Below are 23,310 nucleotides of genomic sequence, written 5' to 3'. Positions count from 1 at the left end.
AATCGGATTCAGTATCATTTATATGTGATGATATGTGTAGATCTCTTAAGCTTTTTTTGCTTTTTTTTTTGTTATATCTTGAACTTCAAACATATGCAATGAAAATATGAAATGCACAAAGGTTAAAGAAGTAACTTTTTATCAGACCGGCTAGACCGGCTAACTCGCACACCATCTAAACATACTACGAAAGTTATATCTTTGTGCGCCATGAGAAAAGAACCCTCGACTACTTGGGAGGAACAAATTTTCACACACCTTCATACCGCTAGGCTTAACTTACATTTGTAGCGAAATATCCATGTATTTAATCACGAAAAAAAACTTTTCATCTCTTACGTATGAACTTCAAAGATGCGTGAATCTCATTTGATGGCGTATTGGCCGTTAGATCCACATATCCCTAAAAATGACTTTTCTTCACGTATTAAGTGAATGCGAGTAAAACGCAACTATATGTGTGAAGTTGTACATAACTATATAGCAAGAAGCCAAGAACATTAAAACAAAAAATAAAGACTATTTTTGTAGTTCTCTTAATACAACTAAGCAATATACTTAATAAATTTCGATTAACATGTATACAACATACTTTCACTTCTTTCTTTTTTGTCAATATTAGAACATACCTTAAACTTTATTTGACTAAACAGTAATAAATACATCACACATTTCACCATAACAGCATTGCCAGTGCCAAATCTCTTATTTCTAGTAACTATATACTAATGAGAGGCCGGAATGCTCCACATATTATAACTATTATCATATATTATATATATAACTTATATAGTCCCGCATATACAACACATACGCGCTTATATGCCAAACCTGAAATATCATAGCTGCTCTTACCGAATGAGTCCATGAACATGGTTTATAACTTAGTGCTTCTTGGCTCGACCTTGAGGGACTATAAGGTCGTCTCGGTTAGACCCATCAGGTTTCCTAGCCCATATAGGAGCTTGATCAGGTCCATAACGGTAGTCGTAGAAGAGTTCTTCACCAGCCTCAATTCGTTCTTTGGTGAAAATACCAACCCGGTGATCACCAGCCACCATCATTACCTGTAAAAGAAGTTGGTTACCTAAAGGGCTGCGTGAAATATTATAGAACATTACACTTTTCCCGGTTTTTGCAACCAACTTAAAAGTAGATGCAAATTAGAAACAAACTTGCAACTTATTACTGATTCTGGCAACCAACCTCCTACCAATCAAGTTTGATGTCTTGCCAGTCGTCACATCATATGCCACATATGCAAAAAATGCTTGTGTAAACATTATAAAACTGCTTACAGTTTTAAATTTTTATTTTTTTAAAAAGAAATCATATTCCATAAGATAAGATGCCGCAGCTGATGCCTCGTGGCATGTAAATATACCTTAAATTGACAAATAAAATGGCATATAAATTTTTTTGAAAATATGCAAAGAAAATGACATGCTAGTCATTCTATCATTAGTAATGCATTGCAACTCAGTGGTCAAAATCAGTAACGAAAGGTAAGTCGATTGCTAAAATCAGGAAAATAATGTAATGTTTGATTCTATTCCAGTATTCTGTGCAGCCCGCCCTTTCCTAAAATATAAATTAAACCAAAGCTGGTACCCTTTTATGCAATTGGCCCAAAAGAGAATACCTTTGCGTAACAGTTGGGATTTGATGAGTGGTTGGCAAATTTCAGTTTATCTCCTTTGCGGTAGGCATCCAGCACATACTGCAAACAAGGAAGCTACTCAGAGATTCTAAATGCTTACCATATATAATATCATCAGGATTTTGATTAATAGTAACTCTTACTGCAAGTGCAAATATGATAATGAAATAATAAAGAATTGTGTACAAAACAAATAGTTATAGATTTCGTAAACTATGAAACTCCTTGCCTGATCATTCAAATCAAAAAGAAAAGATGAGTTGGCACGATCGTATATTTTCCCTCGCTTATCTGCCTCTCGATGTGAGATCAATTCACCAGTGTACTCTCCAAGATAATCATTTTTGTTGACAGAGTTCTAATGACAAAAACAAATAAACAAACAAACAAGCAAATTAATAACAGTAATAATAAATTAATAATATATAAAGTAATAATAATCATAATAATTTCAGTCATGCCGAAAGAACCAATCAAAGAAGCACAGAAAAAGGTCAACTTGATTGATACCTACCTTGAGAAATGCTCCCCAACCAGCAACATTAGATTTAGCCAGAAGAATCTGAAGACCGTAAGTTAAGAATATATCAGATTTCTTCCATATAAAAATATAAAATGAATTTGGAATTTATATAACACACACAGTTGTTGATAGTTGATACTGCTCACCCTTTGCTGCTGCCTCAAAAGGAGCCTCATGTTACCACAATGGCCTTCACCTTTTCTTGGGGGCTCTCCTGATGAACCATCACCACAACTGCAACATGTGCACACTTCAGTCTATAGCCCATATGACATGATAATTTTGGATTTCAAGAATAAACCATTAGCAAATTTCAGATCTACACTTCCAACTTTCATAATATCACATTTACGTCTCAAAACATTAAATTTTTGTTTTTATTCCATACTACATAGTAAATTAAGATCTTTATAACAGCCTGTTTTACTGAGTAAACAAACATGAAAACAATGTTGCTGTTGCTGATCATCACCAAGTGTAATGTTTTATTCGTTTATACAGAGAAACAAGTTGTTATAAGTAATATACTATGAAATCAATTAACATGAGTGTTCTAAAGTTTTTAAAGGAAAAAAGAAAATTATGACACTTGGAATGGTAAATAAGAAATTTCGAACTTCTAGAAGCGTAAAGACAACATTGCCCCTAAAGAAAAAATAACACATCTATAGTATCGACAGTCAAGAAACAAATTTTCCATTATTCATAGCAAAAAATAATAGTACATAACTGGTAACAAAGAAATATGAGAGTTGTATTACCTCATCCAGCAATTCCTGCAAACATCTGGATCACATTCACGCCCAGCAGCAAAACAAGGGCACTGTCGGCTTCTGCACTGGCTCTTTGCACAGTGGCATCCCCTAAACCTATTCTTGCAGCTTTTTGAGCACCTAAAAAGCATTATATTAAGTTATTTACTGTAAAGAAGAAGATGGTTGTAGTGAAAGTAATGTTTATTACTTGAAATGTGTGAATAATACAAAGACAACTACATCTATTTATACACAAACAAACCCTAGCTTTCAACCCATAAAAGGCCCATGGGCTTTAACCAACTATATAGGCTAAAACCCTAATTATAACTAAATACAACTAACACTCCTCAAGTTGGAGCATAGATGTTAATCATGCCCAACTTGTTACAAATAAAATCTATCTGAGCTTTCCGGGGCGGTTTAGTTAGAATGTCTGCTAGCTGAAAATTTGTCTTCACATGAACTGGTTGAATGGATGGAGGATCAGTTTGTGTGCCTACTAGTCGATCTCTGATAAGGTGGCAGTCGACCTCAATATGTTTTGTCCTCTCATGAAATACTTGATTCTTGGCTATGTAATTGGCTGATTGACTATCACAGTATAACCGCATCAAGTCATTAGAAACAACCCCGAGTTCTATGAGAAGACGACGTACCCATGTCATCTCTGATGTTACATCTGCCATGGCTCTATACTCCGATTCGGCACTCGACCGGGAAACCGTGTGTTGCTTCTTACTCTTCCATGATACAAGATTTCCTCCAACAAACACACAATATCCGGTGGTAGATCGTTGAGAAATCGGACAACCTGCCAAATCTGCATCTGAGAACCCTGATATCCGACCATCTCCTTCTTCCGTGAAGGCACCCACACGACAATGACCCTGATCAGAGTATAATATACCCAAACCAGGTGAGGTCTTAAGATATCTTAAGACACGAATGGCAGCATCCCAGTGACCGGTGTATGGCGCAGCCATAAATTGGCTCAGAACACTAACAGTAAAGGAGATATCCGGTCGTGTGACGGTTAAATAATTAAGTTTACCAACCAACCGTCTGTATCGCTCAGGATCTTTCATTGGATCTCCTTCCTTTGGGAGAAGTTTCTTTGTAGGAAGCATTGGGGTATCAACAGGTTTACAACCCAGTAAGCCACATTCAGTCAACATATCAAGGACATACTTTCGTTGGGAGAGAAGTATTCCTTGTGGAGAGCGAGAAACTTCTATGCCAAGGAAATACCTCAATCGACCTAAGTCGCTGACCTGAAACTGAGACTGAAGAAACTGCTTGAGTTCGGTGATCCCGACCTCGTCATCACCTGTGATTATAATGTCATCCACATAAACAACTACGATAATCCTCTTTCTTTTCTGGTGTCTAAAGAAGACAGAGTGATCGTAGGCACTCTGAGTCATCCCAAACTGTCCCATAACACTAGAGAATCGACCAAACCATGCCCTGGGAGACTGTTTAAGACCATATAGAGAACGACGTAGTCTACAAACTTCCTAAAGGGAAGCGTATTGTTGGTTGTCGTTGGGTGTTTACGGTTAAACTACACCCGGACGGCTCCTTACACCGCTTGAAGGCTCGGTTGGTCGCAAAAGGGTATTCTCAGGCATATGGCATTGATTATGATGAAACCTTCTCGCCAGTTGCTAAAATGCCATCTGTCCGTATTTGTATTGCTTTTGCTGCCATTAATCATTGGCCGCTCCACCATCTTGATGTCAAGAACGCCTTTCTTAATGGTGTTCTTGAGGAGGTATATATGGAGCAGCCACCAGGGTTCGTTGTTGAGGAGGAGGCCTCGAAAGTTTGCAGACTACGTCGTTCTCTATATGGTCTTAAACAGTCTCCCAGGGCATGGTTTGGTCGATTCTCTAGTGTTATGGGACAGTTTGGGATGACTCAGAGTGCCTACGATCACTCTGTCTTCTTTAGACACCAGAAAAGAAAGAGGATTATCGTAGTTGTTTATGTGGATGATTGGACTTTAGAGCCCCAATTTCGTCTTCCATAGCCTTTCGCCATCCTGGGTGAGCGAGAGCGCTCGTCACATTTTTGGGAATCGGGTAGGAATCAAGAGTAGTGGTGTACGCATGAGATTCAGGAGATAGGCGGGTGTAGGCAACATAGTCCTGAATTGGGTAACGGGTGCATTTCCGGGGTTCTTCGCGAAAAGAAATAGGTATATCGGGTAGTGGTGCACCAGGAGAATCATAAACGGGTGTATCAGGGGTAGCTTCTGGTAAAGGTGTCGGATCGGGTAAGGATGTATCATCATTTAGATCTATGATACCCTCATATAGTAAGTACTCTTAAAATGTCTTTAGTTTGTCTTTTTATTTATTTTCTAGTCATAACCTAATCAATATTATTTCAGAACCTAGCTTACTTGGCCCGATTCAAGAACCAGTGAGAGGTGTAGATTGTTCGGATGCAGACGGAGGATCTGAGGGTATTTCGGGGTTGTGGCCTGAATGTGAATCAAGTGTCTCTGATATTTGACCCTTACCTCGCCTAGCATATGTGAAAAGCAGTGGCGGAGGTTATGTCGGTGGGTCAGAATCAGCAGAGATTAGATCGGTAGAGGGAATCGACACAGGAATGATGGGAAGGAAGGGAGATGTGGGTATATCGAGGTCGGGAAACGGGTCAGAAACAGGAGTGGAACACTCGGGAAAGTAAGGAGACTCGTGAAAAGTGACATCGGCACTAGTAAAGTATCGGTGAAGTGATAGGCTATAGCATCGATACCCTTTTTGAACCCGTGAGTAACCAAGAAAGACAACGACGAATGGCTCGGGGATCAAGTTTGATGGTTTTCGGATGATGGTCATGAACATAGGCGACGCAACCAAATACTTTAGGTGCGAGAGGAAATGGATCATCGTTGGGAAATAGTACAGAAAACGGTGTTTTACCATGAAGAACGGTTGAGGGCATGCGGTTAATCAGATATGTGGCAGTGAGAACGGCATCTCCCCAAAAACGATGAGGAACACGTGATTGGATCATGATTGTGCGAGCAACATCCAATATGTGACGATTTTTGCGTTCGGACACACCATTTTGTTGAGATGTATAAGCACACGATGATTCATGAATAATGCCGTTGGTTTTTAATTATGAAGAAAAGTCGGTGGAAAAATATTCTTTAGCATTATCAGATCGTAAAGTTTTAATGGTGGTGTTAAATTGGTTTTGAACATAAGCATTAAATTCTCGAAATATGGAAAATACCTCATTACGAGATTTCAGCAAATAAACCCAAGTAGTGCGAGAATAGTCATCAATAAAGGTAATAAAATATTCAAAACCCAACGTAGATTTGATAGGGCAAGGACCCCATACATCAGAATGCAACAGTTCAAAACAAGAACTGACTCGATTGGGCACCCTAGGGGGATAGGGACGCCTGGTATGTTTACCAAGTTGACACGACTCACAATGAAAATTAAAAGACGAAAGTGGTAAATCTGGTCGCATTTGCCTCAGAACCGCTGTAGAGGGATGACCTAACCGACAGTGAGCCTCCCTGACAGCGGAATCACATAAGTTTGCTACAGGATGCGAAAACGGGGATATACGATAGAGACCTCCTGATTCAAAACCAATATCAATTACCCGGTTTGTTCCTAGTTCATGAAAAACGCAGTGAGTTGGGTAAAAGGTCACAGAACAGTTGTTTTGTTTGGTAATCTGACTCACTGAACAAAGACTGGTAGGAAATTTAGGAACAAATAGGATAGAAGACAATTTTAGGTTTTCCGAGTTACTGATGGATCCTATGCCGAGAACGGGACATGAAGATCCATCGGCAAGACGTACCGGTGCATGGGAAACATTTTGAAGACTAGAAAAAATACCCCGATTCCCAGTCATGTGATGTGTGGCTCCAGAATCAATCACCCATGATAAGTCAAGGCTAGAAGGTTTACCTGAATGTGCCGAGCTGGTTTGAGGATGAGGCAACTGGGAGGTAAGAAACCGTTGAATAAGATCATGCTCCTCTTTAGTAAATGTATGCATGTATTTATTTTCGCCCATAGTGATACACGGAACTGAAAATTGACTGTGAACAGTAACAAGTGCGGGTGGAGGGCGGGAACAGATTCCGGCGTAAACAGTTACTCGTCGTGAACAGTAAATCTGGCAGCGAACGGTAACTTTCCGGCAGTGAACAGAAATTCCGGCAAACGAACAGTAACTTCTGGCAGTGAACAGTAACTTTCGGCGTGAACAGTAATTTCCGGGGGGAACATTGATTTCCGGCGATGAACAGTCTCCGGTGAACAGTGATTCCGGCGTGAACAGTATTCCACTGAACAGTATTCCAGTGAACAGTGCTCGTCGGTGAACAGTACTTTCACGGTCGAAAAAAAAGGATTTCGTGACAGGACAGAACAACAAGGCAGGAGCTTGTTTCAGATCTGAAGGCTGCTGGTGACGCTGGTCAGACTCGGGTTCGGGTCAGATCGCGGCTAGGGTTTGGATCGAGAGCCGTAGCTCTGATACCATGTAAAGAAGAAGATGGTTGTAGTGAAAGTAATGTTTATTACTTGAAATGTGTGAATAATACAAAGACAACTACATCTATTTATACACAAACAAACCCTAGCTTTCAACCCATAAAAGGCCCATGGGCTTTAACCAACTACATGGGCTAAAACCCTAATTATAACTAAATACAACTAACATTTACAAAATGCAAAGAAACAACATGAAGTTGATTTATAAGCGTATACTAAGATCTATTCCAGCATATTAGCTAAATGCTAGTTTTGTAGTTAACATCGACATACCCACAATATTTCTCACAGCAAGTAGCATTATCCAAACAGGGGCATTCTTTTCCACACATAGATTTGCATGTACATGGAATATATTGTTTGCAAGATTGGTTTTTCTCATCAGCAATTCGTCTCCACATTGATGGGTGACCAGCAGACTTCCAAGAATATCTGTGTTTTTTTGCTCTACCCTTCCTTCGAAACAATCGTGACCTTGTTGCAGTGTCTTGCTCCTAGAAAAGGATTAAGCAATCTTATTATAATAACTAAATAGCAAAAAATCTCAACAACGATTAAAAAATCTAAATACAATAACTAACTAGCAAACAAAAATCTCAAAGGTTTACCATACATATGTGTGTGTATAATACTGTTACATGGAAAACTATCTGTATGATGGGCTTAAGGCACTGGACATCTAGACGATGGACATAACCGGGATTTTCAATAATGTTAGATCTTATAAAGGCAAGATAGGTGGCTCGGGTAATGGCTCAAAACGTGATGGGCCAAGTTGATCATCAGAACAATTATTGACGATTTTTTAATAAACAGTTTATGCATAAAATATTTGGCGACTTTCAACCTATTAGACCCGTTTACCAACTAGAGATAGAAAAAAAAGAAAAAAACCCAAATGAATCATTAATGAGTCGAAATTGCCACCTTTATTAGGACTGATTGCAAAAATTCAGGCCTAAGTGGGCCTAAAGGGACCAGGTTTTTTGGGCTTGGTCAACCCTAGGACTTATTGGCCCAGGCCCATATGCATATCTGGTGTCTAGAACTAAACCAAATGCAGATGTGTCCACTATCATTTGTAAAATACAAAAGCTTTCCACTCTAGTTCAGATCTATTTAATACAAACATATAGAAAACCTCTACTGGTAAAATATACTCGGTTTCGGATTCTCTAGTAGCACACTATAGAAAATCATTTAACCAAACCTTAGGATCTGCATCAGCTCTATCATTTCCATCTGGCATAGAGCATGCAGTATATGATCTCTGAGATGTTGCTTGTCCATTATCACACATATAATTGGCTACTTCTATGCAAGTTTTCAGTCCAGAAAGTAAGTTTCTTGCTATCAGACAGCTGCAAATCATAGATGATAAAGAAAGCCAAACAAAAAAAGAATAGTTTAGTTATTATGTCGATAGTTTCAACCATATGATGATAATAATAATAACAATTATAATAATTTGAAAGTAAACACAGATAGTGTTGATTAGGACCCCATACCTGTTTTTCCCAAAAATTTCTAATCCCTTAACATATAGTTCTTTCTCAAGTGGTTTCCATTTACAATCTACTGGAGGAATGATAATTTCTGTAGCTGCTGGAGTTGATTCATGCTTTAACAAATTTACACCTGTACCACTGTGTTTACTCACATCTGGTGAAACACATTGAGAAGAACTAGTTGCTTCGTCATTGGTGGCCATTTGGTGGTCCATTTTTTGGTCATTTAATCTGTCATCTGAAACTTGAGTGTCTTCAATTGTCATAGAAACTGTATCAGGTATTGACAATGTTTTCTGTTTTTTCAAAGAAGATTCTTGTTGGCTATGTTGGGTTCGTAGGCCTTGTTGGCCCGGTTTATTATATGAAGTCAAAAGAGGAGACGGGTGTGGGCGGTCGGGCCCAAGCCCGGCCCGGTTTAGATTTCTTGCATAATAATTTACTAACCCTAGTTCAGTCTCTATATAAACAACATTATGTACTTGTAATATTTGTCACTCAATAAAGATATACCTAGTTGCCACCCGTGGACGTAGGTCAGTTTAGACCGAACCACGTTAAATCCTCGTGTTCGTTTACTGCTTTCGTGTGTGTGTTCAGTTTCGTGTGTGCGTTTAATCCTAACAAGTGGTATCTAGAGCTTAGGTTCGGATCACACGAAGAACACGTCGTCTCTTACGCCGCCGCGTCACCGCTAGCAGTTGCTAGGGTTCCGCCGCCGCCGACAAGAGATTTTCTCGCCAGCAACAAAAATCGAACAGGGTAAATACCGGCAGTTAGGCCTGAAGACAATTGGATCAAAACCACAAATCAAGAACAAGAGAAAACAAAACAGACAGCCCGATTCTTATTGCTTGAAAGAAAGCAAACAAAAGTATTTTTGTGTTTGTGTTGATTACAATGCTGCAGGACTGCCCCTTTTATATTAGGTAGGCTAGGTAACTAAGAAAGGAAATTTGCTAAAAATAAGACACAAAATTATTCAGCCATAAAGACTAAATAATAACAGAACCTAATCTTGCTCCTAGGATCACTCCTCCTAGAATTACTCTTTATTGACCCATGATTTATTCAATTTATTCTTTTTATTCAAGATTAACTAACAATCTCCCCTTTAATCTTGAATAATCTTCATTCCCAACAGCTCTTTCATTTCAGCAAATTGTTGCCTTGGCAAAGCTTTTGTAAGAATGTCTGCCTTCTGCAACTTCCCACTGATGTGTTCAACCTTTATCTCCTCTTTCTCAATGCACTCCCGTATGAAATGGTAGCGGGTGTTAATGTGTTTGCTCCTTCCGTAAAACACCGGATTGGCGGATTGGTTATCAACTTTCATGGTCACCATTTCTTCCTTCCAGCCTGTTATCTCAGCAAGTAAGCCTCTCAACCAAAGTGCTTGGCAAGTTGCGGTAGCGGCTGCCATAAATTCAGCTTCACACGAGGATAAAGCTACAGTGTTCTGTTTCTGAGAGTTCCATGCTACCGGTGCATTATTGAAAAAGAAAACAAGGCCTGTTGTGCTCTTACCATCATCTAGATCGGTCATGTGACTGCTGTCACTAAAGCCGAGAATTTCCTTGCTGCCATTCTTAGGATAGTGTATCCCAAGTTCAGTCGACCCTTTAACATATCTTAAAATGTGTTTGACAGCTTGCATATGTGTTTGTTGTGGCGATTGCATGAAACGACTTACGAACCCAACTGAGTAGCTCAAGTCTGGTCTGGTGTGGGTTAAGTACCGAAGACTCCCCACCAGTTTCCTATACTCGGTTGCATCAACTTCAGCTCCAACATCTTTCTTTGACAGCTTCAAACCAGGCTCCATAGGAAACTTTGTTGCATTGCAATCTGCAAGTCCTGCTAGATTCAGTAGTTTGCGAGCGTACCCAGCTTGTTTTATAGATATGCCACAACTTCCTTGGCTTACCTCGATGCCAAGGTAATATTGGAGTAATCCTAGATCACTCATTTCAAAACGGCCTTCCATTTCCTTCTTGAAAGTTGCTATATCTGATTGTCTCCCCCCGGTGACAATCATGTCGTCTACGTACACTCCCACAATTAACAATTGTTTGTTTGTCACCCTTTTGTACACAGCATGCTCATGTTTACACCTTATGAAACCCAACAACTTTAAGGTGTTATCTAGGCGTGTGTTCCATGCTCGAGGAGCTTGTCTCAAACCGTAGAGTGCCTTCCTTAGTTTGTAGACTTGGTTTTCTTTTCCTTTCTTCACAAAGCCTTCCGGTTGGGTTACATACACCTCCTCCTTTAATTCTCCATGGAGGAATGCAGATTTTACATCCAAATGATGTACTTCCCACCCAAAGTAGGCTGCCAATGCGAGGATCAATCTCACGGTCTCCATTCTTGCAACCGGTGCAAACACCTCCTCGAAATCGACCCCATACTGTTGTACATACCCCTTTGCGACCAGGCGTGCTTTGTGTTTTGTAACTGCTCCATTTGCATCTTGTTTTACTTTGAATACCCATTTCAAACCGATGGGTTTATGACCTTGTGGTAGATCAGTCAACTTCCACGTGTCATTCTTCTCAATCGACTTCAATTCTTGCTGCATTGCTACTTCCCATTCCTTTTTATTTGCAGCTTCATTGTAGTTTCTGGGTTCATTTTCCATTAGGAGTAAATTTATGTTGCTGTTTTCATAAGTTTCACCAATAGATCTATAACCCCGAATTGGAGTGTCATCAAACACCTCATCTTCAGCCATAGATGGGTCTCCCACGCCTTCACTATCAGTTGGTTCCCTTGGTAGGATAGGTCCTCTACCTGTTACTGCCATCATGGGGCTGCTGGAATCTGACCCAGTTGAAGAATCAACAAAAGAATTGTTTTCTTCATGACTCTGATCATCCAATGGCTGGTTTAGGTCAGCCGTAGATGCATCAAAGTATGAGAAGTCTTCTGTTTCAGAATCAGTGTGCACAATAAATTCTGTAACTTCTGGTGCACTGTTGCTTGATGATTCTGACCAATCCCACTTTGTATCTTCTTCAAACACCACATCTCTACTCACCAAGATCTTATTTGTTGTTGGATCTAGAAGTCGATATGCCTTAGTGTTTGGTTGAACACCAAGATGCACTAGTCTTCGGCTTCTATCATCCAGCTTTTTCAGATGTGTAGTCATTATTTTTGCATAACATACACACCCAAAAATTCTGAGTTGATCTAGGTTTGGTTTTCGGCCCTTTAAAGTTTCATACGGTTTCTTGTCCTTTAAAGCTCTTGTAGGAACTCGATTTAGGATATAGAGAGAGTGCCTTATTCCTTCTCCCCATAAATCTTGTGGAAGTTCCATAGCCTTCAAGATAGTTCGTGTCATCTCCAAAATGGATCTATTTCTACGCTCCACCACACCATTTTGTTGTGGTGAGTATGGTGCGGAGAATTGATGTGTGATCCCCTCTTGATTACAAAGGTCTTCAAAGGCACGAGAAACGAACTCACCACCATTATCCGTTCTCAAATTCTTAACTTTTGTTTCAAGCTCCAATTCCATTTGATTCTTGAATCTCTTAAAACATTCAAAGACTTCATCTTTTGTCTTGATCAAATAAGCCCACATGAACCGGCTATAATCATCAACGATTAGAAACATATACCGGTTTCCACCTTTTGTGGAGGGAGAGATTGGACCACACACATCTGCATAAATTAGCTCAAGAGGCTTCTTGGCTTGATTACTTGTTTGATTAGGAAAAGGGGTTCGAGTTTGTTTCCCAATAAGACAAGAATCACATACCTGTTTTGGGTGCTCAATCTTTGGAACTCCTATTGCCATATTCTTGTTTTCTAACAGCTTTATGGCGTCAAAATTGAGATGCCCGAGTCGGGCATGCCATACCCAAACCTCGTCCTTCAAATTTGACAGCAAACAAACCGGATCTGCCACCTTCAAATCAATCTTGTACAGCCGGTTTGAAGACCTTAGCACCTTCATGATGAGTCTCCCCTCTGCATCTCGCATCCATAAGTACTCATCTTTCATGAGAACCGAATATCCAATTTCTGTAAATTGGCCCAAACTAAGAATATTACTTCTTAGATAAGGTATGTAATAGACATCTTCAAGAATCTTTTGTTCACCATTCTTGCATGCTAAGATAATCATTCCTTTTCCTTCTATGTTCACGTATGAACCATCTCCAAATCGAACATTTCCAACCGTGTTGAAATTGAGTTTGGAAAAGATTGCACGATTACCCGTCATGTGGTTGCTTGCACCATTGTCAAGGAACCATGTGTGATCTTCCTTTGATTCTTGATCATACCGCTGTGGAATCACTTTATCTTCATTTAGAAAAACAAATTCCTTCTTGCTTTCTGAATGAACTGTCATCAACAGTGCTGGTCCATCTTCTTGTACAAGATTTGCTGCCTCATCTCTTCGTTTTGTGGGACAATCAGACGAGAAATGGCCCTTCCCATCACATCGGAAGCATTTCAAGTTTGATCTATCCCTCCCCTTTGAATGCTGTCGTTCTTCAGCTTTCGCACCATTCGAAGATGATCGACCTCTGCCTCTCCCTTGGCCTCTATTACTCCTTCCAGCAGACCCACGTCCCCGACCAGAACCCTTTTGATCGCGGTTTCTGTTCTGCCAATCTTCATAGGATAATAGGAGTTGGTCGCCACCTTTAGTACTTGCTTTTATTCTTTCTTCATAGGCTCTCAATCTCCCGATTGCTTCCTGGAATAACATAGTATCCAGATCAGCAAATTGTTCGATTGAGGCTACGATTGGTAGAAACCGATCAGGAACAGCCCCAAGAAACTTGCGAACTAGTTTCTTTTCTTCCATCTCCCCTCCAAGGCTGTTTGTTTTAGATACGATTTCTCCTAATTTTCCAGCAAAGTCTTCTATTGATTCACTTTCCTTCATCTTCAATGCCTCGAACTCTGTTTCTAACAGCCCGTTTCAGCTCCGATGAATCTTGCCTTCAAAGCATCCCAAACTTGTTTTGCCTGCTCAAGATGAGCAAGCTGCAAAACTAGTTCTTCTGGGATTGCTTGATACAAGTATGCAATCGCAAGGCTGTTTTTCTTCGGATCAACCTCGACTCCTGCCCTTGGTTCGATTGCTTCCCAAACACCATGTACATTGAAAATAGCCTTGATTTTGACAGCCCAGATAGTGTAGTTTGAGGGAGTCAAAATCGGGCATTGCAATGACAAGGTATGCTCTCTTGGTCCTCCATGGATTGCTTCTCTTGGTCCTCCTTGGTTTGCTGGATTTGCCATGCCTTTTCTGTTGCTTTCTGAGATACTCTCTTCTTCTGTCCGTCGAAAAAGACTGAGCCTTCAAGCAACTGAACACTCTTAACCTGGTGCTCTGATACCAATTGAAGACAATTGGATCAAAACCACAAATCAAGAACAAGAGAAAACAAAACAGACAGCCCGATTCTTATTGCTTGAAAGAAAGCAAACAAAAGTATTTTTGTGTTTGTGTTGATTACAATGCTGCAGGACTGCCCCTTTTATATTAGGTAGGCTAGGTAACTAAGAAAGGAAATTTGCTAAAAATAAGACACAAAATTATTCAGCCATAAAGACTAAATAATAACAGAACCTAATCTTGCTCCTAGGATCACTCCTCCTAGAATTACTCTTTATTGACCCATGATTTATTCAATTTATTCTTTTTATTCAAGATTAACTAACAAGGCCGATATTACCAAGTGTCTCGATTGGTTTTTCTGCGTATTATTGTTTTTTGAGACCAGAAGACGTGGGGTTGAGGTTTTGGTGAGGAAGGAGACCAAATTTATTTCTTTATTTTTTTCTTTTCTGATCGTGAATGGAGGTTTGACCAGGAGGGGTTTCTTTACAATATTTGTGCACAATACAGTTGTGCTGTGGGCTACAATTATTGTTGGATATCAAGATCAGTTTCTTTTTATTTATTTGGCTGAGATATTTTCTTTTTGTGCTAGCAAACCAAAATTGAGCAGTAGCACAATTAGAGTTTTTTTTAGGTTGAGGTCATTGAATAAATTAAAGAGCTTTGGTGCAAGAATGAGCCAAGAACAATAAATCAAGATCCTATTTTTTGTTGAAGAACTGTGTCAATCAGAAGAAGCGTTAAAGAAATCAAAACCAGTGCCAACCGTGTTTGTCAGGTTTTATCGTTTCAGTATTTAAAGTTTCAGTTTTCTGATTTACAGTTCGTATTCCGCTGCGGTTTAAAATAGGTTGATTATCTAACAGAGTTCAGTTGAACAGTCGTTAAGTTCAGGCTCGTGTTGCTGTGTCTGTCTCTGTTTTTTATCCAGTTTTTCGTTTTAGTCATTGTTATGGCAGAAGACGGAAAGGTTTCGATACAGAAGTTTGACGGACAGAAGTTCGGTTGGTGGAAGATGCAGATTGAGGCACTACTTTGTCAGAAAGACTTGGATGTAGTGTTTGAGGATGAAAAACCAGAAAAGTTGTCAGAAGCAGATTGGAAGAAGTTAGACAAGAAAGCTAGGGCTTGTATTACATTGTCGTTGTCGGAAGATGTGGCGTTTAACGTCATGAAAGAAACCACAGCCCGTGGTATGATGGACGCACTATCCAACATGTATGAGAAGCCTTCGGCAGCGAATAAAGTCTATCTTATCCGAGAGCTAGTGACAACAAGAATGAAAGAGGGTGGGTCAGTTACAACTCATATCAATAATCTTAATTCGATCTTGTCCCGCTTAGTGTCAGTTGACATTAAGTTTGATGATGAAGTTCAAGGCCTCTTGTTATTATCCTCTTTGCCCGACAGTTGGTCGCAAACAGTGACTGCAGTTTGTAGTTCGTCTACAAATATTACTTTCGATGGGATTCGAGATCTGATTCTGGGAGAAGATTCAAGACGCAGAAGTTCAGGTGAATCATCAGGCAATATGCTAGTCACAGAAGGTAGAGGTAGGGGAAAACAGCGAGGCAGTGGGAGCAGGAAGAGGAGTCAGTCTAAGACTCGTAAGGATATTGAATGTTGGGGTTGTAAAGAGAAAGGACACTTCAGGAATCAGTGTCCGAATGGTAAGAAAGAGGTGAACGTTACAGAAGACGACACAGATGACGGGGTCAGTAGTGATGAGGCTTTGGTTTGTAGTGTTGAGAGTAGCGTTGATGCTTGGGTGATGGATTCTGGTGCATCGTTTCATGCCACTCACTGTAGTGAAACGATGAAGAATCTTAAATTTGGCGATTTTGGAAAGGTTCGACTAGCGAATGATGATATTTTAGAGGTTACGGGTATGGGAGACGTTGATTTGATAACTTCAGCCGGTACTTCTTGGACTTTGAAAGACGTGAGGGTTATTCCAAGTTTGAAAAAACGTTTGGTTTCAGTTGGGCAGTTGGATGACCAGGGGCACGATGTTAAGTTCGGGAATGGGCAGTGGAAAGTAGTCAAAGGGAATCTCGTGGTTGCTCGTGGCAAGAAAATGGGTTCGTTGTATATGGTCGATATGTCATCGAAAGGAGTGGATCCAGTTTTGGTGAAAGACAAAATCCGGTTCACAGAATCTCGTGGGCAGAAGAAGGTTCATTTTGCAAGTAACAAACCCAGAGCCAAAGTGAAGATTCAGGATGAACGAGCTAGGAAGGTTAAATCAGTTGGGGGACATCGTGACAGTGGGAGCACAGGTCGTGTTTCAGTTACAGTTCCAGGTCGACAGTGGATTAAGAAAACCAGTATTCCAGCTGTAAAAGTCTCTCCAATGAATTACTTGCTGAATATGGAGAGTGTTTGTTCTCAGGTTATCTCAGGATCCGGTAGTTCGTTACAGTGGGAGCCGGTAGGGACAGAGAACGGGTCAGGGGCAGTTTCAGCCGTGACTGACGTGTTGGAGCTCCGGGGAGCTTCAACGGGCCTGCAGGTTAATTGATGAGAAGGCGGTGGCAACTAGAAGAAGTTTAATGTTCAGATTACAGAAGTACAATCAGGAGTGCAGACGAGAGTACTCAAGGCCTCCGAGTGGGAGATTGTTGGGTTCGTAGGCCTTGTTGGCCCGGTTTATTATATGAAGTCAAAAGAGGAGACGGGTGTGGGCGGTCGGGCCCAAGCCCGGCCCGGTTTAGATTTCTTGCATAATAATTTACTAACCCTAGTTCAGTCTCTATATAAACAACATTATGTACTTGTAATATTTGTCACTCAATAAAGATATACCTAGTTGCCACCCGTGGACGTAGGTCAGTTTAGACCGAACCACGTTAAATCCTCGTGTTCGTTTACTGCTTTCGTGTGTGTGTTCAGTTTCGTGTGTGCGTTTAATCCTAACAGGCTATCAACAGCATGTTTTGGTTCCTCTAACATTGTGGTTGTTTCTTCGGATACCTTGCGCTTTCCTGGATTGCCATGACAGATTTACCATCACATGAACACAGGCAAGTTCATATATACAGAACAAACAGACTAAGTTGACAAAAAACAAATAAATAAATAGATAAAAGGAAAAACTACTTGCGTCAATCTTGTAGAGTAGCGCTTTAGTGTAATAATCACCTGAATCATCACCAATCGGGATCTTGTGCAGGATTTCATCTGAAGATCTATTATGTGTCTCATTTGAGACAGCTAGATGATCCGAATGCTTCTTCACAGTTTGAAACTGAAAAAATAAACATCTCTTATAGAAAGCAAACAAACAAAAGAGACGTGCATAATTAACTATTAATTTATGATTTATGAATGGAATGGCATCCACCACTTTTGCCGCTATGTCATCGTCATGTCATCGTCATCGTACTCAGTATATCCCACCAATAGCAAAGCTATGGTAGGGTCTGAGGAGGGTAAGATGTAGACAGCCTTACCTCTACCCCATAGGGATAGAGAGGCTGCTTCCGGTGAGACCCCCGGCTCGATAGTAGTTTTGCATCAAGCCTTGGACATAAGGCACATAGAACTCAATCATCGGCTGATCGGTGCATGTACCCTTGTCTTTCGGCTATCAACGCCACCACATGATGCCTGATTAACCTTCCGCTATTTTTAACGTTATTTTCACGAGTTTAGTAAAATAACGTCAAAATTAGTGCAATTTCACTTTTGCCCACCCGAGGGTTCACACATATATACATTATATGCGCGCACCGCAAGCAGGGCTTAAAACCAAGGGTACTACCTGAGCAGTTAAATATTATATATATCTCAGCATTCTAAATGTCAACAGTTAAAGATCAACTTATAGCTACATCCCACCCTCCCCAGACCCTACTTATAGCTATGCTATTGGTGGGACTTTACTGGGTATGATTGATTGATTGATTGATTGATCTCAGCATTCTAAATGTCAACAGTTAAAGATCAACTATTTTTGTCAATGGCTGTAGATTTATAAAAAGGATTCAGTAAGTGATACCTTAAGGTAACAATGATCATTGCAAGGTTTCACATTTTCTTGAGACTCAAGAGGGTACTGTTGTCTTTCAGTCTATTTAAGATGCAAACAGAAGTACATTAATATGGGTGAAGTAAACTTAAAAAAGAAATTGCAATGTTCAAAGAGCACAAATCCTTACAGGAGTTATAACAGTTTGAGAGTAACCATGAAGGCGGCAATCAAATACCTGTTAAACAATATAAAGAAATAAACATATAAATGACCCTCTAAAATAGTTATCAAATGTGAAAACAAGTAAATAAATGTACCAAACACCGTCGACAAAAAAGATTATCAAGAGAATCTAATGAAGCACTAAGGCTTTTGTTTAGAGGTATGGTCCAGTCATGCTCAGGATCTGCAGAAGCAGGCAGATTTTGTTTTATGTTTTCTTCATTTTCTGTTTTAAGCATGATATATGCATCCTGCATCACATTAACAACAGACACAACAAAATTAGTATATAGAAAACTAGTACACAGCAGGACTTCATATAAAAAACATGGTTCTTAATGAAAGATATAAGAGCAACTGAGGTACATAGATTTCTGAAGTAATTGCCCCAACATATTGTGCCAAGATTTTAATTACTTCGTCACTAGGCTCATAATCCTGAGAAACCATCCTGCAAGATTTAACAGGTAATGATATATTTTCAGAACAGTAGCAAATGTACTGATTATTGCTCAATGTACTGTGAACAACAAAAGATATTCAGATTAACTTCAAACTTTCCCATTTCATTATGTCCCATATTAGTTGGCGGAGTTCCCCATTATAAAAAGCAATTTTCAAACTGAAATGACATAATTCCCAAAGCAAAGATGGTTTTCTTTCATTTTTTTAACTTTCTCTTGGTTTAAACAATTCATCATAAAAGGTAAGCGTGGTTGCTTTTTTTTCACCATCCAAGGGTAGTATATTATCTAAACTAACCTTATTATGCGTTTTTCTGTCTCAGAAAATTCATGTTTTTCTTCTTCTGGTTCAGTAAGCTCTTCCTCACTGTCACTACAAATCAGAGCTTCACTTCCATTTTGATCATAATAAATACGTCGCCTCCCAACAACTGACTGATCATCAGCCATTCTCTGATTTCTGTCGTCCATACAAAAAAAATCACATGTAATGCAACTTATAGTTGAACCTGTGAACCCATTAATAATTGAGAATACTGCTACAGAGGCCATTTAGGTTCTCACTTGAAAGAGTCCTAGACATCCAGTTAATTGTTGGTATTCCCATTTGTCTTATTACAGATTTAACACTCATGGTCTATCAGAATTGTTATTGGCAAGCACATACTAAAAACTTTATCTCAGCCGACTATGTATTCATTGTATTGTATAAGGGGATAACAAAAATCATTACCTGATATCTAACATTTCTGCTAAAACTATCTTTGGCTATGATTAAGAGCATCTTACTACTATCTTAGAAACACAATTGTCACAGCCTAAAGGGACCTTCCTAGACACTTGATGCAACTAGTTTTTAATACAGTTCAACATTTTTGTTTTACTTATTTGAGAATATATCTTCAATTTTGGCTTGATTGGGGGTTTTGTGGGAGCGGATCAATTCCTTGTTAATCATATTGTAAGACATCCCAAGGAGAAGGTAGGCCCTCTAAGTCTCTAACAGACTTCTCCAGAACAGTAAAGGGATATAAAACGAAAGTTGCAGGTGAAAAACAAACCTGGCCAAAAAGATCCAGGTGGTATAAGGTGGTATTTTATCAGCAGCTGGAAGCTTGGCGCTTATTGAAATAGCTGCTTCTTGACTGCTGTTGTTATCATCGCCTGAAATTTGGTTCGGCCCAGTAAGGATGCAGAGAGGATTTTTAATCCTGGAAGACAGCATTTCACCCATGCCACTGTTTCCACCAGATGAATCATCAACTCTATGCATGGATAATGACAGAAGTTGAGAGACATCTTTTTCTAGTTTCTCACTGTTCCTTTCAACTTTTTCCTGTACAAAGTAACAATGAAAATAATTTTGAGAGCCAGAAGTAGTAACGTTATTCTCATATTATTACCAATTCATTCCTTTTTACGTAAATCATAATTGGCAAACTATAAGTAACTTTACCAATAACCACAGATAAAAAAAGCTGATGTTCTCTCCAGAACCAGAATAAATCCAGTTAGAATGAAATAAATATGTGTAATCCAGTGTCATGTAAAATGCGCTACGTGTTAATTAATGGTAAAGGGTACGTTGGTAGTGTCGTATGTTACTTGGAGATATTGTCAAATATAGAACCTAGATTGTTTCAATATAAAACATATTAATTATTTTTAAAGGGAACACCTGTAATCTATTTCATCTGTATATTCCTACCTTATGTGTTTAGTATATCACCACTAATGTGCGCACTTGTTTTCATCTAAGTTATATTAAATGCTTCAATGTTTGTTCATTCCTAATTTTACCAAAATTCAGTTGAGAATTGCAACTTTTTCTTCTATTTCAGCTCTCATAAAAAAATATGCTCTCTTTTGTCAACCAGGTGTTATGCCATAAAGTAATTCTGGTCTGTAGCAATCACTTATGCAAGTCCCAGTTCCAGCACCAGGGGAAAGTTTGTACATACTAAAACAGGAAAGAAAAAAGGTGCAAAAGGTAAAGTTTCCATGTATTAAACGGTTACCATTTGTACCTTTGTAGTAGGTTAAGTGAAAATACTTATATGAAAGCAAAAAGGCATTCTGTCAAAATATAACTAGTTAATACTTTGACATAAAAATACAGCAAGCTTTAGCTTTCAGCTGACTCAAACCTTACATATGTAACAAACTATGACAAAATAGTTCATCTAAATTCTGAGATTACTGCGGTCATAACTAATTAATACGCATTACAGAAACGTAATTAGCATCTGTGAAGTTTTTGCTTGAATAAAATGTTGACGCACTTGATTGTTAGTAGATAGTTAGTACAGGCCTTCAGGGGAGCCATGAAGATGATAAAAACAAACAATAATTACACAATACAGAGTAGATTGTAACAGGAATAGACTCACTTTAATCAAGAGAACCCTTTCTTCTTGAATCTGCTTCTTCAGCTGATTTATCTTAGTTGTTAATAATTCTAAATCACCAGAGGCCTGCTCTCTCTTTAATTTCTGTCATTTTAAACGAAAAGAGATCACAACAACAAAATGTATCACCGGATTAACAACTTCTTGTTATCTACCGTTTCCAATAACTCAAACAGAAAGCCATATAAATGTACAAAATTATGATATATTGAGTTGAAACTTTCTCCTTGCATTTAAACAAATATGAGGCGATGCAGAAATATATGTTCCCTTCAAGACTTCATCCAGTGATCCATAGTAGTTAACCTTTTTTCGGTAACGAATACCGTATCAAGCACATAATACGTCACAATCCCTCCCTTCCATAACTCAAATTTCAAAACCTAAACCTAATTAATTTGCGTATATTCTTAAGAACAGCATAATGTATAAAATAATCAAGGTAGCACAGATGAAATAATAGCCATATCCTAAAACTATGCTTCAAAACCACAAGTCCTAAAAGCATAAGATAGGTGATCGGTTAACCTAAGTACCTAACAGCTATATCAGCTCAACAGCTTGCGTGTTCGCATTCTTACAAATACATACATGTCACTCTCATAAAACTAAATGATTGCAAATCCAATGATAACATAACACACAGGACAAGGACATAAAGCTGCAAACAAAAAGCAAAGCAATAATAATACTTCAAATACTACCTTATTATAAAGTCACATGTCTGGATCAAATACAAATGAAATTAACGTGCTAATAATTGTGAGAATCAATTAGAGTAATTATGTAATTACATAATTACTCTACTTGTATATATAATTATTCTACTTGATTCTCACAATTAGCACGTTAATTCCGTTAGTACGTTAACTTTCCTCATAAAGTCACAATTCAAAATAAACCTAATATATTCACCAATGCATTCAATTAGAGGCATCAAATAGAACGAACAGAGCCGGATAAAAACCTAATTCTACAATAACACGTAATAATAATAATAATAATAATAATAATAAAAACGCGTGAGAAAACTGATCAGCAGCAGAAGCTGTATTATGATCAACAAACAAAGTTGATAGGCGTAGATTAAACGGACGAGTGATCGGAATAGAAGTGTGCGTTAGATGAATTAGGATCCGTAATATTAATTGAGGAAGCAAAGGATAGAAGACATACAGCGGATTTAATGGAGGATTCATGATCAGTTGAGTTATTATTGGAGTCCATCGTCGGAGAGTAGAGTATGAGAGGGTTTAGTTTGGATACCCGCGGAAAATCTGGAGTGGTGTAATTGGGACCATTTTACCACTACGATCTCACTTGTTTACTTTGGAATCTACAATATTATTATTTTATGGGTCATCATCATCGTTCTCAGTATATCCCACCAACAGCAAAGCTATGATAGGGTCTGAGGAGGGTAAGATGTAGACAGCCTTACCTCTACCCCATATTATTTTATGGGGTGAGTTAACATAATACATTAGGTACGCGACATTTCAGAGCGTTTGATTAAAAAACGCGCGATGGTAATTTCGTAAATAACCCAACAGTAGTTCGCGATCAAAATTCGTCGATTACAAATCAACTCTAATCCAAATTCGGAACTTGTCGCTCAATCTAATCTAATTTCTAAACTCTAATCACAGCTTAACGTATGAAATCTCTAAAGTCAAAAACCAAAATTGAAAAAGAACGTCCTTGAATATTAAAAATCTTCAAATTGATCAAAAATTGATGATTTAATCAATCGAATTGATGTGTAAGTGGCTTTAGAATCATCAATCGATTATAAAAATACAAATTAACACACTTAATTGATCTATGGTTAGGGTTCATGTTTAAACGTTCTGCTCAAAGTTTAAACGTTCTGACCAAT

General features: G+C 38.8%; 1 protein-coding gene across 1 annotated transcript; it reads right to left on the bottom strand.

The window, feature by feature from the left end:
- Positions 1-591: 591 nt before the first annotated feature.
- On the bottom strand, positions 592-22,658 carry LOC143534687 (histone-lysine N-methyltransferase EZA1-like). Its single transcript, XM_077029124.1, has 19 exons — positions 22,608-22,658; positions 21,414-21,515; positions 20,085-20,359; positions 19,322-19,483; positions 18,926-19,010; positions 18,655-18,810; positions 18,525-18,572; positions 18,365-18,436; positions 17,506-17,611; positions 17,284-17,348; positions 8,994-9,316; positions 8,696-8,846; positions 7,759-7,979; positions 2,945-3,076; positions 2,330-2,417; positions 2,175-2,222; positions 1,890-2,018; positions 1,643-1,720; positions 592-1,067 (listed from the first exon to the last, which is right to left on the bottom strand). The coding sequence occupies exons 1-19, from the start codon at positions 22,656-22,658 to the stop codon at positions 885-887; spliced, it is 2,475 nt and encodes an 824-aa protein (XP_076885239.1). The 3' UTR covers positions 592-884.
- Positions 22,659-23,310: the final 652 nt, after the last annotated feature.

This window comes from Bidens hawaiensis, unplaced genomic scaffold, assembly GCF_021521415.1.
Source record: "Bidens hawaiensis isolate Kalapana, Puna unplaced genomic scaffold, B.hawaiensis_p1.1 tig00010256_1, whole genome shotgun sequence".
In the NCBI taxonomy this organism is placed as follows: Eukaryota; Viridiplantae; Streptophyta; class Magnoliopsida; order Asterales; family Asteraceae; genus Bidens; species Bidens hawaiensis.
The sequence above is the reverse complement of the archived record's forward strand: the minus strand, read 5'-3'. Positions and strand labels throughout refer to the sequence as shown.